Source organism: Arabidopsis thaliana, assembly GCF_000001735.4.
Source record: "Arabidopsis thaliana chromosome 1 sequence".
Taxonomy (NCBI): Eukaryota; Viridiplantae; Streptophyta; class Magnoliopsida; order Brassicales; family Brassicaceae; genus Arabidopsis; species Arabidopsis thaliana.
Genome location: NC_003070.9, coordinates 5,473,274 through 5,489,143, shown reverse-complemented (window position 1 = coordinate 5,489,143; position 15,870 = coordinate 5,473,274). Strand labels below are relative to the sequence as shown.

The 15,870-nt window shown below is 37.2% G+C and overlaps 4 protein-coding genes and 1 long non-coding RNA gene across 12 annotated transcripts; 3 read left to right on the top strand and 2 right to left on the bottom strand.

Moving 5' to 3' along the window:
• The first annotated feature begins 11 nt into the window (after positions 1-11).
• AT1G15970 (DNA glycosylase superfamily protein) lies at positions 12-2,871 on the top strand. Of its 2 annotated transcripts, NM_001332196.1 has the most exons (6): positions 23-234; positions 602-1,112; positions 1,701-1,758; positions 1,846-1,929; positions 2,044-2,185; positions 2,289-2,867. In NM_001332196.1, exons 2-6 carry the CDS (start codon positions 650-652, stop codon positions 2,598-2,600), a joined length of 1,059 nt encoding a protein of 352 aa, NP_001321950.1. In that variant the 5' UTR covers positions 23-234; positions 602-649; the 3' UTR covers positions 2,601-2,867. The 2 variants fall into 2 exon arrangements, with proteins under 2 accessions (NP_173049.1, NP_001321950.1); NM_101465.5 differs by having other exon boundaries at positions 12-1,112; positions 2,289-2,871.
• A 167-nt stretch (positions 2,872-3,038) lies between these two features.
• On the top strand, positions 3,039-7,479 carry NRAMP6 (NRAMP metal ion transporter 6). The gene is made up of 13 exons (NM_101464.4): positions 3,039-4,170; positions 4,459-4,537; positions 4,624-4,664; positions 4,752-4,830; positions 4,964-5,068; positions 5,188-5,297; positions 5,375-5,556; positions 5,628-5,697; positions 5,773-5,946; positions 6,043-6,147; positions 6,223-6,354; positions 6,437-6,532; positions 6,625-7,479. The coding sequence occupies exons 1-13, from the start codon at positions 4,078-4,080 to the stop codon at positions 6,940-6,942; spliced, it is 1,584 nt and encodes a 527-aa protein (NP_173048.3). The 5' UTR covers positions 3,039-4,077; the 3' UTR covers positions 6,943-7,479.
• Positions 6,964-10,541, bottom strand: CCR1 (cinnamoyl coa reductase 1; the record flags this gene model as incomplete). Of its 7 annotated transcripts, none has more annotated exons than NM_001332191.1 (6): positions 10,536-10,541; positions 10,157-10,441; positions 9,881-10,035; positions 9,167-9,352; positions 8,638-8,990; positions 6,964-7,436 (listed from the first exon to the last, which is right to left on the bottom strand). In NM_001332191.1, the coding sequence occupies exons 2-6, from the start codon at positions 10,287-10,289 to the stop codon at positions 7,229-7,231; spliced, it is 1,035 nt and encodes a 344-aa protein (NP_001319013.1). In that variant the 5' UTR covers positions 10,290-10,441; positions 10,536-10,541. The 7 variants fall into 7 exon arrangements, with proteins under 7 accessions (NP_001319013.1, NP_001077544.1, NP_173047.1 ...); NM_001084075.1 differs by lacking the exon at positions 10,536-10,541 and having other exon boundaries at positions 6,979-7,272; positions 7,328-7,436; positions 10,157-10,390; NM_101463.4 differs by lacking the exon at positions 10,536-10,541 and having other exon boundaries at positions 7,229-7,436; positions 10,157-10,390.
• Positions 7,414-9,870, top strand: AT1G05213. Its single transcript, NR_138855.1, has one exon. It is a non-coding gene; the product is annotated as an other RNA (long non-coding RNA).
• A 197-nt stretch (positions 10,542-10,738) lies between the features above and the next one.
• AT1G15940 (Tudor/PWWP/MBT superfamily protein) lies at positions 10,739-15,785 on the bottom strand. Its single transcript, NM_101462.5, has 14 exons — positions 15,359-15,785; positions 14,846-15,049; positions 14,549-14,730; positions 14,330-14,456; positions 14,048-14,245; positions 13,876-13,926; positions 13,084-13,791; positions 12,902-12,997; positions 12,743-12,816; positions 12,608-12,659; positions 12,432-12,518; positions 12,300-12,343; positions 12,137-12,211; positions 10,739-12,054 (listed from the first exon to the last, which is right to left on the bottom strand). The coding sequence occupies exons 1-14, from the start codon at positions 15,470-15,472 to the stop codon at positions 11,094-11,096; spliced, it is 2,973 nt and encodes a 990-aa protein (NP_173046.2). The 5' UTR covers positions 15,473-15,785; the 3' UTR covers positions 10,739-11,093.
• Positions 15,786-15,870: the final 85 nt, after the last annotated feature.

The following is a 15,870-nucleotide window of genomic DNA, read 5'->3' as shown; positions in this document are numbered from 1 at the left end:
AATTATTCTCTGTTCGATTAATTAAAACTTTTGTCTTTACATTGGTTGATACGCACGAGCAAAGAAACATTCCTAATCTCAGAACTCAGAAGCATTAACCAACTGATTACAGTAAGCAATTAAACCATTTAACTTGTCGGGTCGAGCAATAAGGACCCGTTTCATTGTCGGGTCGAGGAACAAAAGAACAGAAAAAGCAGAAGAACCAAACGATGACGTGTTAAGTCGTGACTGGTGAATGACCTTTTCTCCTCGTCTCTCTCTCTCGATTTGATTCGTTTCGTCGTCGATCAGAAAAAGCTTCTTTCTTTCTTTTTTTTTTCTGGGTTTTTCTGAAGTCAAAAGCTTTTTTTTTCTTCATTGTTCAAAGATTTTATTTTGTTGCTCATTGTTTCTAACCTTGCTTTTCTCGTGAACACAGCAAGCAACTTGGTTTAGTTTTACTAGAAGATTCCTAAAAATGAGATATTTAGCGGTGACAAAAAAGTTTCATTTTTGGTGCTAATGTAGCTGTAAAGTCTAGGCCTTCCGATATATAATCTCTTGAAATAAGTTTCGAGACTGTTGGAAATAGCAATTTTGTTGTTGTTGTGTGATCCAGTGATAGATCTGTGAAATCAAAAAGCAGTTTTTTGTGAGAATCGGGTCAATGTCGGTTCCTCCTAGATTCCGGTCCGTAAATTCCGATGAGCGAGAGTTCCGATCAGTTCTTGGTCCTACCGGGAACAAGCTGCAGAGGAAACCACCGGGGATGAAACTGGAGAAGCCGATGATGGAGAAGACCATCATCGACTCAAAAGATGAGAAAGCGAAGAAACCAACTACTCCGGCTTCACCAAGGACGACTCTGAAGCAATGCTCGTCTCTTTGCTCTTCGATTTTGAGAAAGAATAGTGCTTCAATGACTGCTTCGTATTCCTCTGATGCTTCGTCTTCGTGTGAGTCATCGCCTTTGAGCGTGGCGTCTTCTTCGAGCTGTAAGAAGGTTGTGAGGCGAAGTGGGTCTGTCTCTTCTACAAGGAAGCTGAGTGTTGGGAAAGAAGAAGAGAAGGTTTCTGGTGATTGCTTCGCTGATGGTCGTAAAAGGTGTGCTTGGATCACACCTAAAGCTGGTAAGCATCAAACTTTCACCTATCACACATTGCATAGTGAGAGAGCTTTTGACTTTAGATGCATTCAAATAAATGAAATGAGTGAAAATGTGAATGTGAGATTGAGTTTAGCCTGATTGTGTGAGATGATAAAGTTCTTATCTAGTTGAATCAAATGGGACTGAATTGAGACAAGGAGCTAGTGTTTTTTGTTTGATCTAATTATGTTCTTCTGTATGTGAATATTAAGTAATTCAATGGCCAACAAAATGTTTCAATTGCTATGTATTTTATTCAGTGAGCATTGTGTAGATCATTTGCTATGTTGCATAACTTATGAAGTAGCTTGTCCTGAAGTTCTCTTATAAATATTTTAACTTCTCAGTGTCCATGAAATTTAGATGAAGGATGTTTTGATTAGCTGATAGATCCACTTCGTTTATGCTTTTAGTGTAAGCCAAACAGCGTTTTCTGGATTCTCTATACTAATGAGCATAAATGTTTCCATGCCAAGAGGCACTTTCCATTATTCTTTGTTGTTCTCTCATGCTTCATATCTTTCTCTGCTGTAAATTGACTAATAATGTTGCGTTTTTCTACGTTGTAAAGACCCGTGCTATGTTGCTTTCCATGACGAAGAATGGGGAGTTCCTGTACATGACGACAAGTATGTGGCATCCTCAACTATTTTCCTTCTATCTGAGATACACTTTGTAGTTATAAGAGTCTCTTACCGCTTGGTTAACTTGTGTAGGAAGCTTTTTGAGTTATTATGCCTCTCTGGTGCTCTAGCCGAACTCTCATGGACCGACATTCTCTCCAGAAGACATATACTCAGGTAACCAAACCAAGTTCTTTAGTAATATGAATTTTGAATTCGCAATATAAACTTCTGATGCTAAGCCAGTAGCTCTGATCTCTGATTGCCTAATTTGCTTCTTATTTGAAACAGGGAAGTTTTTATGGACTTCGATCCAGTCGCTGTAGCTGAATTGAATGACAAAAAGTTAACAGCGCCAGGTACTGCTGCCATTTCCTTACTATCAGAGGTCAAGATACGATCAATCCTCGATAACTCACGCCATGTGCGCAAGGTAACAGAACATAAGCTCACACTTACTGATCATAATTACTGAAAACTTAGAACTTGTCTAAATATTATAATCTGTCTGCCTGTTAATTCTTAACTTCATCCAGATTATAGCTGAATGTGGATCATTGAAGAAGTACATGTGGAACTTTGTGAACAACAAGCCTACACAGAGCCAATTCAGGTATCAGCGCCAAGTCCCTGTGAAGACATCGAAAGCTGAGTTTATAAGCAAAGATCTTGTACGCAGAGGCTTTCGCAGCGTTAGTCCAACAGTTATTTACTCCTTCATGCAAGCAGCTGGACTCACGAATGATCATCTCATAGGCTGCTTCAGATACCAAGACTGTTGCGTAGATGCAGAGACAACAACAACAACGAAGGCGAAGAAGAAGAACGAGAGAGAGAGTGATAAATAAGAGCCATTCTGAAATAAGCTAATTAACGTATTTGAGTACCAATGTTGTTTGTTCTGCTTCCAGAGATTAATTGACACAACGAGGTTTTGTTACCGTGACGTGTTCTTAGTTTTGTATTTTGGTGTTGTATAGATGTATTTTGGTTATCGGTTCATGCATAGTAGAATGTTGCGATGAACTCTTAGACCAGACGTATTTGTGTGAATCGATTACATGCTACATTTTAATTTAGCTTATTTCAAACTGGAAGGAAAAAATTGTTTTGAGTTTAGATTCCTTGATTTTATATCACCGATCGAGTTGTGAAAAAACGATTCTTGATAAATAACGGCCATGCATTGTGGACGTCAAATTCATCTTTGGCATATTCTCTAATAACTTTTTTTGTGGACATATATAATCGAAACCAATGGTTGGTATGTTATATAGCCTTTGGTAGGCATCTCAGTCAAATTACAAGTTTTTTTTTATATTCATCCGGGGATGAACATACAAGAAATGAAGAAAGTACTAGTAAATTCTTAATCTCTTTGGTTTTTTTGTTTCCTCAACTCTTTTCTTATAAACTCGAGAAATGGAAGGGCTATACTAATTAGGTGTCATTGAATCTTGATATGTCAACAAGATTTACGTGTCGATTATAATAAGAAACAGAGAAAAACTTGATATGGTATTGAGTGTTGTCTACTGACTATCGAATCTTACCAAAACAAAAAAAAGTGTACGGATCCCACTTGTTGTCATAAGTCGTAACCACGCGTACTTCCTTGTGGAGTTGTGGGCTCCTTGTTTTATCTTTACCGTTAAGTTGGCCACTTGGCCCTATTTCACAATCGCTTCTTCTTTACTACTCCGGGGATTATGATTATTTTGGTAGAGAACTTTTCTATTACGTTTTGGCTTATTACTAAGTTTTAAGCTGAGGACAAGAAAATTGAAAGTTTTTTTTACGTATCATTTACTGCTAATTTTAGAAGAATATCTGATTTAGCTTTTCCTACGCATTTTAACTTCCCTAATTAGAAGAAATAAAATAACTTGGAGTTGAAGTTTTCTGTAAACGAAGATTTAGTTAAAGGGAGGGAAAGAGGGAATTGTGGTAAACTTTTGATAAGTACGCTTTACTTCTTATATTTTCGATAGAAAATCGACACATGTAGATTAGATTGCCAAAGCATTAACTACCAAATTAGAAAACAAAATTCAATAATTATATACTCCATTATTCCTTAGAACAACCCCTTCCCTTTTTAGTCAAAACTTGTAATCATCATTTGTTAAAATCTTTCCCAAAAAAGATAGTTTTGGCATTTGCATTAATGAAAAAAAATGAAGGAAAAAGATTTGCATTAATTCAATATTTCTCTGACATTTGACCAAACGCCATGTAGTGTGTATAAATATATCTCTGCATGTAAATTGTTGATGTTGGCATTATAGATAGGGAGAGAAGAGACGTAACAGAGAGAGGCAGGAGATGGCGGCTGAAACAGCAAGTGGCAGCAACAGAAGTATCTCAAACTCTCCTCTCATAGAAAACTCTGATTCTAATCAGATTCTTGTCCCTGAGGTTTCTTCTCGTCTCTTTTCTTTTTTTGAACCCCACACTTTATTATTTCTCAACTTTGAGTCTCTCCACATCTTACGCTTAATCAGTCTTGTTAGTCTCCATGAATTGATTTGCAATCCCTTTTGTATATACTCTTATCTTATCCTCTGAAACTCCCATTATTGGTAATCACTGTTATTAGTGTTGATCATGAATTTGATTACTGCCTAAAGGGTTGATAGACTTCATAAGTACAAGAGTGTTTTTGACTTGTGGTTTTGATGTTTGTTGCTATATACATAACTGCAGAAAAAGAGCTGGAAAAACTTCTTCTCATACTTAGGCCCTGGATTTCTTGTCTCAATTGCTTACATTGATCCTGGAAACTGTAAGATTCTCTTTGTAAATAAATGAAAGTGTAACACTTACGCAGACAGACACAAGCTATGCATTTTTGTTGTTGTTGTTGTACAGTTGAAACTGATCTGCAATCAGGAGCTCAATACAAGTATGAGGTGCGTTACACAATCTGCTTTTTTAACCTTCAATGTTTTTCTTCTTTTGTTAATTTTTATTGATCGTTTCTTGGTCACATTGAACAGTTACTCTGGATCATATTGGTGGCATCATGTGCAGCTTTAGTGATTCAATCTCTGGCTGCAAATCTTGGTGTTGTCACAGGTTTAATCCTAAATCCGAACACACTCTTTCTTTTACCTGAAAAAATGTTGTTAGTCTTTGTATTCATGAATCAATGGTAATTTTCTTATAGTATCTTTGTATTCATCAATCAATGGTATTTTTCTGATCGTAGGAAAGCACTTAGCAGAGCATTGTAGAGCTGAGTACTCCAAGGTTCCAAACTTTATGTTATGGGTAGTTGCTGAAATCGCTGTAGTAGCTTGTGATATTCCAGAAGGCATGAGGTTTTTTATGTTACAGTGGTGATGATGTTGATGGGAAATATTCTCATTCTGTTATAACTTATCAACCAAATGCTGAATAATGAATCAATCATTGGTTTTTCTTTGAATACAGTAATTGGAACAGCATTTGCTTTAAACATGCTATTCAATATCCCGGTTTGGATTGGTGTTCTTCTCACAGGACTTAGTACATTGATTCTTCTAGCACTTCAACAATATGGGGTACATTTGTTAAGTTTTGTTTATTATGGCTTTTAAGTCTATAAATTGGTATTTTGGTTCTTTTTATATAATTACAGATTAGAAAGCTCGAGTTCTTGATCGCTTTTCTTGTGTTCACCATTGCCCTATGCTTCTTTGTTGAGCTTCATTACTCAAAGCCAGACCCAAAAGAAGTCCTCTATGGTCTCTTTGTTCCTCAGTTGAAGGGTAATGGTGCAACTGGTTTAGCGATATCTCTCCTCGGTGCCATGGTTATGCCGTAAGCAACTCTCTGTCTCTCTATCCCTCAAACAAATTACGAAAATACTCATCTGTTTTAATTCTTCACAGGCACAATCTCTTTCTCCACTCAGCTTTAGTTCTCTCTAGGAAAATTCCTCGTTCAGTAACCGGCATCAAGGTAACTAATCACCTAACATACATACATTTTCATGGACGTTATGTGAGTCTTTAAGTTCCCTGTTCTCATTTACAGGAAGCTTGTCGGTATTACTTGATAGAAAGCGGATTAGCACTTATGGTGGCATTTCTCATCAATGTCTCTGTGATATCAGTGAGTGGTGCAGTTTGTAATGCCTCAGATTTGAGTCCAGAAGATCGAGCTAGTTGCCAAGATTTGGACTTAAACAAAGCTTCATTTCTGCTACGTGTAAATCCATGAATCCTATATCTTTTGCTTCAATTTCTTGCATAACTTCTCACATTATTAGAGGATCTATATATACTTATTCTGGTTGTCTCACAGAACGTTGTGGGTAAATGGAGCTCAAAGCTATTTGCAATTGCGTTGCTTGCTTCCGGTCAGAGTTCAACCATAACCGGAACATATGCTGGACAATACGTTATGCAGGTGATCAAACTCTAGAAAAATGCTCCTAAGCCCTAACTTGTGTCTGAATCTTGTTCCTTCTCTTATTTTCTTCAGGGGTTTCTTGATTTAAGACTAGAACCATGGCTCAGAAACTTCCTAACCAGATGCTTGGCTATAATCCCAAGTTTGATCGTTGCTTTGATAGGTGGCTCAGCTGGAGCCGGAAAGTTAATCATCATTGCCTCGGTATAACCTCTTCCATAACTTAAATCCAATCTCTTAATCACATACATACTTTATTAACATCAATCATCTTATATGTTTGCAGATGATCTTATCCTTTGAACTCCCATTTGCTTTAGTCCCACTTCTCAAATTCACAAGCAGTAAAACCAAAATGGGCTCACACGCCAATTCACTTGTGGTAATAATATTCAACTTCACTTCTGTCATATACATTAGTCATAACATCAATAGAAGGAAAGAAATCTAACATAACCTGCGGGTTTCTTGTAGATTTCATCGGTGACTTGGATAATTGGTGGACTTATTATGGGTATAAACATTTACTATCTTGTAAGCAGCTTCATCAAGTTGCTTCTCCATAGTCACATGAACCTTGTAGCCATTGTTTTCTTAGGAGTTCTTGGATTCTCAGGCATTGCCACTTACTTAGCTGCCATCAGTTACCTTGTCCTCCGTAAAAACAGAGAGTCCTCGTCCACACATTTCCTAGACTTCAGTAACTCTCAGACCGAGGAAACACTTCCTAGAGAAGATATTGCCAACATGCAGTTACCTAATAGAGTAGCGGTTATAGGAGACTTAAATTGAAGAATTAGAACATTTCAGATAGAAGAAATAGTGTTTACTTATTGTAATCTATTGCATAGAATAAAAATGAAGTTGTTTACTTAAGTGTAATCTATTACATAGATCAAACATGAAGACTTGACTACAAAATCCATCAAACGGTTTGGCCAAAGAACTGAGTGTACAGATTCATAACCAGACGAGACATATTGAAACAGAGGTTTCACATAACCAGAGACAACAAACAAAAGCAACTTCAATGGTTAAGGATACTTAAGGGGGATACTTGAGGGAATTAATAAGCTTTTCAAGACCCGATCTTAATGCCATTTTCCACGGATTCTTGCGATGCTGAAGGAGGAGGAGGAGGAGGAGCAAGATGGCCTTTCTCTTGTAAGCTCTTGACTGTGTCGTAGAGGCTTTGCTTGGTGGAAGTGAACTCTAAGCCTAAGTCCTTAATCTTCTGGTTAGTGAATTTGTATGGCTTGGCTCTAGGGTTCTTCTCGTCCTTGCACCTGAAAACATTATTAAACCAGAAACATCGTTGTTACTCAACAATCTTTTTTCTTTTGGTTAATTACTTAGCACAATCTTTCTTGAACATTATTTACTCTAAAGCGATTGATTTGTCTAATTAAAGTTAGACAAAGAGCAATGACTATCTCCTTTATTTTCAATAAAACATACCCATCAAACATTTTATATTTTGTATATATATTCTTATGGTTTCAAAATTGTCCACGTGAGCGGTTGGTGACGAGATGACTTGGACTTATGGTGTGAGTTGTTGGGTATACCAACCTTCACCACAGACGAAAAAAGGATCATGGGACCAATTCACACCCATCAATGGTTTTATATCAAACTAAGTGATAAAGGAACTATTTGTCAAAAAAAGAGAGAAAAGAAACAGAACAAAAAAAAAAAAAAATCATTTTGTAAGAACAAAAACGAATTATATATATTGAATAAGCCATATATGTGAAGATTAGCAAAGACACTGTATAAGAGACGTCAGATTATCGTCATAATTAGCCGTAAGTATTCATATTCATATGTCTACTGATTAGTGTTTCTGACGACTTCTTTACTTATTATTATTAATGTACACTAATGAGTACATGAGGCATGCGAGTATGCAATTGTATAGTACAAAGTCTTATAACCATATAATATAAATAATGTTAGTTACAAAGACGAGTACCTTGAGACCGGTCATTGTCTTAATAAGATACACAAGAGCTAACATCGTCGATTAAAAAAAACGTTATTTGCTGTGTTTTTACTATTTACAGAAAGTGTTGACTCAACTCAAGTAAGTGGAGACTCTATGTCATGAGGTGACGAGGGGTGCATGGCTGCCAAATGTATGATTCGTCATCAAAACTGATACAAGGTGTTTTTTTTTCCTTAGATTATTTTTTATAGTCTACAAGTATCCCACAATTTAAATTAGTTTTTTCGTTTCAAATGTGATGAAAATTTTATATATTGGACCACAATTCTTGATATGAACCTTTACCTTCAAGTTGGTTTCGAAAGATACAACCGGAAATATTTCCACAATGCTTGATATGAGCTTTCAATTCTATATTTTATAATATGGTTTTCGTTTCTAACTTATTATAGAAAACTAACCCTTAATTAGTAAATATTTAAGTGACTGACATTAATTAGTTAGAAACTATTAAAATGCTAAAGGCAAAGTTCACTTACTTGGTCGGAAGAGGATACTCCGGGAATAGCTTAGCCAGAATCTCAACAACTTCCCCGCGGTGGCGAGCACTCTCGGCTAGGAGATAACGTCCGGAGGCCGAGGGTGCCTCATAGACCAGAACATGAGCCAGCGCGACATCGCGAACATCCACATAAGCTTGAGTCAAATTAGCATAAGTCTTAGCCGAGCCGGTTAGATATTTGAGGACGTGGTAAAGACTGGCGTTGATCGTCGGCTGTAACGGCGGTCCAAGAACCAGCACCGGATTCAACACCACCAAGTCAACACCTTTCTCCTTTGCTGTCTCCCACGCCGCTTGTTCCGCCACCATCTTGCCGTAACAATACCAATTCTACAAAACACATACAAATATTCAATAGACCTAACATCAAAGATAATACTATTTCACAATAGAACCAAAAAATTCACATTTTTTAGACATTAAATATTTTTCAATTTTTTAACATGATAAACATGTTTAATTAACAAATGCAAAATATTTAAAAAAACGAAGCAAGAGTGCAAGACCTTGGTGTTTTTGCAGAAGTCAAGATCACTCCAACAACTTTCGTCAACGACAGCCTCAGGGTCACGGTTCGGGTCCATGTAGACGGCACCAATGGAGGAGGTGATGACCACGCGCTTGACCTTGGCCTCAGCCGCAGCATTAATTACAAACTTGGCTCCATTCACGGCCGGCTCCACCATTTGTTCCTGAAAATTGATTATACATTTAAAAATAATTAATTAAATACCTCGTTTTTTTTTCACCAATTAAATACCTCATTTCACACTCTGATGTGATTTCACATAATAATACTCATTGATTTGCCTTCCAACAAAATAATTTCTAACCATCTTTGCTTCATTTTAAAGTCAAATGTAATAAAAACATCACAACAAGATGGAACTTTCAACGTCCTAAAATTAAAATACTTGACGAAACTGGCAAAAACCAAATATTCAATGAAGAATAATATTGCTAGAGATTTCACCCTTTTAATGAGGCGATATTTTAAAAATAGATAAAAAAAATATTATGTTCATGATTAAAAAAAGGGATTAGATAACGTCACGACATGGTCTAATTAACAAACGACAGAAAAATCTAAATGAAATCATCAGCTCCACTACTATATAAGTATTATTTTATTTCATGTAGGTCCTTAACTTTATTCGATTCTCTCTGTAAGCCACTAAAAATGCGATAAAACAAATAGAAAACCCAAGAAAAAGACTCACCGGATCGTCGGTGACAGGAGAAGCCGTGTGAAAGACGCCGTCGCAACCATCAATCGCCGCCTTAAGAGCCTCGTAGTCCTGAAGATCTGCTTTGCACAGAATCAGTCTCTCCTTTCCTCCTTCTAGTTCTCTCAAATGTGTGTTCTTCGGATCATCTGCAAGAAAAATAATTATAAAGAAATCCAAATTGTCAATCAAAACAATAAAAATAACCTCAACAACTTCAGATAATTATCACAAGTGACCAAAAAAGTATATATAAAAATGGACAAGTACCTGGATTCCGTACGGTTCCTTTGACTGTGTAACCTCTCTCGAGAAGTATCTTAACAATCCAAGAAGCGATGTATCCACCAGCTCCGGTGACGCAGACGGTTTTTCCGGCCGGTGAGGCTACGTCGACTGGCATATTTCCCGGTGGACGAAAGTAAAGAGCTTCGGTTCTGAAAAGAGGCTTTCGAGAGACTATGAATGCTTTAGTTAGAAATTTGTGGTACGTTTCGTATATATAAAGAACGAAAAGGAATGTTATCTTTATATTTACACACTTGCCAAGTTCACCTAACAATGGTAAATAAGTTTTGTCAATATTTTTTATATTTAATTTGATATATCTAAAAAAGAACAAACAATTATTTTAGAAAAAAGAACATACATATAGAAAGAGGGGTTGGTGGAAGAAGAAGAAACATTTAGAACTACACACCTTATTGAAAATATTATCTTTAATATAGCTCATAAATTTGGACAATTTTGAAAACTGAAATAATACCTACAATCATTTAACTCAGGGTATTATTATCTACAATTCTTGATCAAGCCATACATTTCTAGATGATGTATAGAGATATTTTATTTAGGTTTGGATTAGTGTTATTTAAAAACATTTCTATGCAATATCAGAATTTTATGTCCAAAACTGGAAATGCACAAGTGACTACACATACGATCATTGTTTGTGTCATCTGATATGGACTTTTCCATACCCTCATTCTCATGCGCATGTCTCTTAAATATATAAATATCAATATCTGCTGCTAGCAAGGTGACATAAGATCAAACTAGTTCCATAACGAGACATAGGTCAGAAGAATCTACTCATAAAACACACCATTAGTCTCTAAACAAGCAGCTTCACTTAATACATAAGTTACCTAAACCACAAGAACCAATCTTTTTTTCCTGGATTAACATTTACCTAACAATCCTTCATTCATGGATCAACCTCAAGCACCGTAGTACTGACTTCTGCCTTGTCAGACTCTTCTTCCAGTTCCTTAATCACTCTCTGATCATCTTCTTCAGCTTCGTTTCCTACTTTACCAGTCTCAGGGATGCTTGAATATGTTTCTTTATCAATCTCTTCTCCCTTTGTCTTAGACATATCCTCCTTCTCAATCAATTTTGTGTCTGCAGTTTGCTCTTTTGCTGACTCTTTCTCTTCTACCTTGGTCTTGGGTTCTGCATTTGGCTCTTCCACTGACTTTTGCTCTTCTCCCTCAGCTTCCGGTTCTACATTTGTCTCTTTCTGTGACTTTTGCTCTACCTCATCAGCTACCTTGTGCTCTTCCTCATCAGTTTTGCGTTCTGCAGTTAGCTCTTTTGCTGCCTCCTGATTTTCTCCATCAGTTTTGAGCTCAGCATTTGGCTCTTTTGCTGCCTCCTGCTCTTCTCCATCAGATTTGGGCTCTGCATTTGGCTCCTTCAATGATTTATGCTCTTTTCCATCAGTTTCGGGTTCTGCATTTGGCTCCTCTCCATTAGTTTTAGACTCTGCCGTTGGCTCTTTCGCTGCCTCCTGCTCTTCTCCATCAGTTTTGGTTTCTACATTGTGATTTTCAGGCAATTCTTGGTGATCTTCCATACGATCAGGCTCTGCATCTGATTCTTTCCCCAATTTCAGACTGTCTTCTTCATCTTTGGTTTCGAGGTCTTCCTGCTCATCACAATCTTTTTCGATTTTCCGGTGCATAGCTTGAGTCACCTTCTGCTTTTTGCCAGTTCTGCCTCTTGTTTTATCAGGTTCACCATTCAGCTTTTTCAAGGATTTAAGATTTTTCCCTGTAGTGCTTTCTGGTTCATTGCTTACAGCCTTCAGTGCACCTTTGGTTCTTTTTGTTTGCTTAATGGAGTCTGTTACAGAGTCTTTCTTCTTCATTGTTTGCATAGAGGATCTACATCCATAATTGTGAACTAATTCACTCACGGATCAAACTTTCAAACAACTAAAACTAGAATTCTTATATACTTTCATACCTGACTTCTGGAGAACTACTCGGTTCCACATTCTTAGACACAATTTTCCTCTTCTTGGATTTCTCCCTTTGTATACTGCACATAACAGCAAAAAACTCAAGACTAAAGCTAAATTAAAATTATAAATTGTGGGTTATCATAGAACTATGGAAGTTTCACTTACAAGGCAGATAAAGGAGTAGACTCAAGCAGATCATCTTCCTTATCCTGCTTAGATTTTATTAGGGAAACCAGATACATTGAAATTTTGGTAAATATAAAGAATGGTGAATGATAGAATGTAAGAAATTTTCACCTCACTGGCTGAAGATTTATCCTCGATTATCTTAAAACGTTCTTTTTTCAGATTAAGCTCTTCAACATCGCCATCAGAATATGTTACCTGCGAGACCATCAGTGGGAAAATTCTATATAAACCAGTTATGCAATAAATAGAGAATTTTAAAATACCAAATAGAGAAGTTAACTCACTTGATGCATCTTCTTAACTCTACAATAAGATTTTATGACACCTTCATAAAACCTGTGCAAATACAAATCGTAAGATTGCTATCATTCATCATATAGTATCAAAAATGAAGTTAGTAAGTTTAACAATAAACTTACTTCTTGTCGAGTGGCCACCAGACATTAACTCTCTTACCAACGAGTTCTTCACCAAGCTCGTTTGTATTGGACTCCTGAAAAGAGGAATCTATACCATATGAATACAGGTGAGAAGTCAATGCCTCATATCATGGACAGAGAAAGCAACAAAATAATCACCACTTCCTCTCCTGCTATCCGTTTCATCTTGGGATGGCTCTTAGGAGCTTGTTCAGACTTTTTGGTTGCAGGCGTCGTTGCACGAGAATCCTTCTTCTGCACAGTTACCCCATTATAAGTTTAAGGAAGTTCTAGTATATTATATACAGATAAGCGAAATCATGGTTCAAATAACTGATTACCTTGCTCTTTGATGATTGGGGAATAGGCGTATCCATGCTTGCACCTTCTGAATTCTTTTTCTTAGCATCTGAATGGACTAACTTTTTTCCACTGGGCTTTACCATCATAGTTTCTGCAAGTGGCTTCTTTGCAGATGTTTTTGCTAAACCATTATCTGCTTTCTCCTTTTTACTTGACTTGCCAGTCTTAATGCCATCTTCATGTTTTTTAACATTAGACTTCGTCAAATCTTCTTTTGCAGGATTAGTTTTCTTCACAGTCTGTTTCTTTGCTGGTTGTGTCGCAACAGAACTTACATCATGATCCGTCTCTTCCATCTTAGTTCGGCTTCGTTTACGTGACCCTGTCCTAGCCCTACCAGAGGATGAGAGAGAAATAACAACAGACTGATTCGTTTGACCAACTTTAGAAGGCAAAGGCACTTTCTTGGCAGCCACCTTTCCAAGTGATGAATCCCCAAGTTCTTTTTCCTGCACCTTCTTGCTTGAAGACGTCTTAAATGAATAGCCTTCCTCAGGATTCATCAGAGATTTTGGTTTCCACCCTCTCTTCCTTGTAGACCCTGATGCAGTCTCTGCATCTGTACTTTCAGACAGCCCTTCATTTGCAGTTATTACTTTTTCATCTCCATTCGCTCGACGAGTTCCACCTCTAGCACTTCTCTTGGATCTAGTTCCTTTGCGAGAAAGCCCTAAATTCAATTTGTCCTAATTCAACAGATTTTGAAGATATTTGTTAAGCAACAGATAATGTCAAAGAAGATGAACACCAAAAGCCTTTAAACACAGTACCTCCAATGAATCACTTGGAACTACTTGTCCTTCTGATATCTTTTCATCTGCCTGAACAAATGAAAAAGATAGAAGAAGCTTAATATAATCTATTGGCAGATGCAACTTCAAGATTTAACTACACAATTACTCTAGTAGCAATCAAACCAAGAGCTCAGAGCATTGAGGATACCTCATTATCTTTGGGCTTAACATCATTGTGTGCTTGAGTAGTAGCAAATTCACTTTGGCATATTGATGAAACTACAGGAGAATACATATCCAAGCTGGTCCCTGAGGACTTCAAAGCTTCCATGATGCACGGCTGAAGCTTACAGGTGCAACTACTGAGAACCTTCTCCACAAGCGTCAAAGCAGCTGGTGAGACATCCTAAGGCATGCCGACCAGAAAAATCAAACCTCAAGTCAATTGAAAAGCTGGAAGAATTTAACCTCAAATAGCAAAAGCCTTTACCTGACTGTCCTTTTTGACAGTAGTCAAGAGAATCTCGAGCAAGTCCATGGGTACTTCTTCACTTTCATCTATAACTGTGATCATAATCGTTTCCATTGAGACAAGCACCAGTTGAGGATGATCCGGCCTAGATAAATGCCCAAAAGAAAAGCCATCATCAGTGTCACATAAAGTACCTAAGAGTTAACTGAGCATTGTTAAATCAGGTTCTGTATCTACCTTATGATTTTCAAGAACCGTTGAAACATTTCTAGGACAAGATCGTCGCACTCCAAGTCCAACATAACCAAGGATGATCTAACCTTTGCAACAGTCTCAAGAATAACCTCGGCTTTCCTGTAACTGCGACTAGAAGCATCAGCAAGTTTTTCAAAGGCTTCTATTGTCACCTGGAAGATGTCCTGTAAGCCAAATAAGCAAAGCCAATGCCTCATGAGAGAATATTTGAAGAAAGCATTGCAAAAACAAGAGACCAGTTTAACTGGTACACAAATTGTGGATTAATGGAATATCAACCTTCATTTGCTCATCGTTGTAAGGGGCCTCAGGAGCAGTAATCCTCATAATTTCGGTCAAGCAAGAGACAACAGAAACCCTAACATCAGAATCAGGGTTTCTCAAAAGATCAGCGGATACCAAAGCCCTCATTGGTGGATGTAGGGCCTTTTGTACTGATGAAGAAAGATCTTGCTCGACAGTGGCGAGCAGAGACTCCATTACCTACACATAAAAGCATAAAAAAATCAGATGATTGAACATAAACCACAGAGAGAAATAGATTTCCCCCCTAGGGATTTGAAAGCAACAGAACCCTAAAAGCTATCACCTTTACGAAATCACTAACGAACATTGAACAAAACAGCAAAAGTCGAATTTTTCTTATCGGCAAGAAGTGAAAAAACCCTAATTGCTTCCTGTAATCTAACCCCCAACAGAAGAATTTCAACAACACACATGAACAAAAGCAACAAAAACCCAAATTTCGAGAAAGCGTTACAAAACCAGAGAGACAGAGAGAAGGATTCGTACCTCGAGAAGACTGAGAGTCGCATCAGTTGAGAAATGAGGTTTAAGGAGATTTTCTGCAGCGTCGGTGAGTGCTTGTTCTTTCGAGAACTCAGTCGCTTCGACAAGAGGACCCATTTTGTTTTCTTCTTCAGAAAATCTCTTAGAATTTCAAAACCCTAGAAAAAGAACATTCTCCGAAATAAGAAAAGACAGAGAGTCCTCAAATCTAAATGGTTGGAAGCAAATGAAAAGGAAATAAAAATGACAACTTTGCGCCTTTTAAAGGCGGTGTAGAACATGCAAGAACTGCTCTATGTAACCCGTACATGCGAAATTAACTCATAAACAAACAAAAAAACGCTACTCTTTAAACTCGATTATGCAAGTCTTGACAAAAAACACAAAACTAAAATCAATCATGTGTGTGCTTTGTCATTCGATTATTAAGTAATCCCCTGTTTTTTCAAATCATAATTAAGTATCTCTACAAATTATAATCAATTGTTGCAATACCAGAGCCTTGGCTTTTCCAC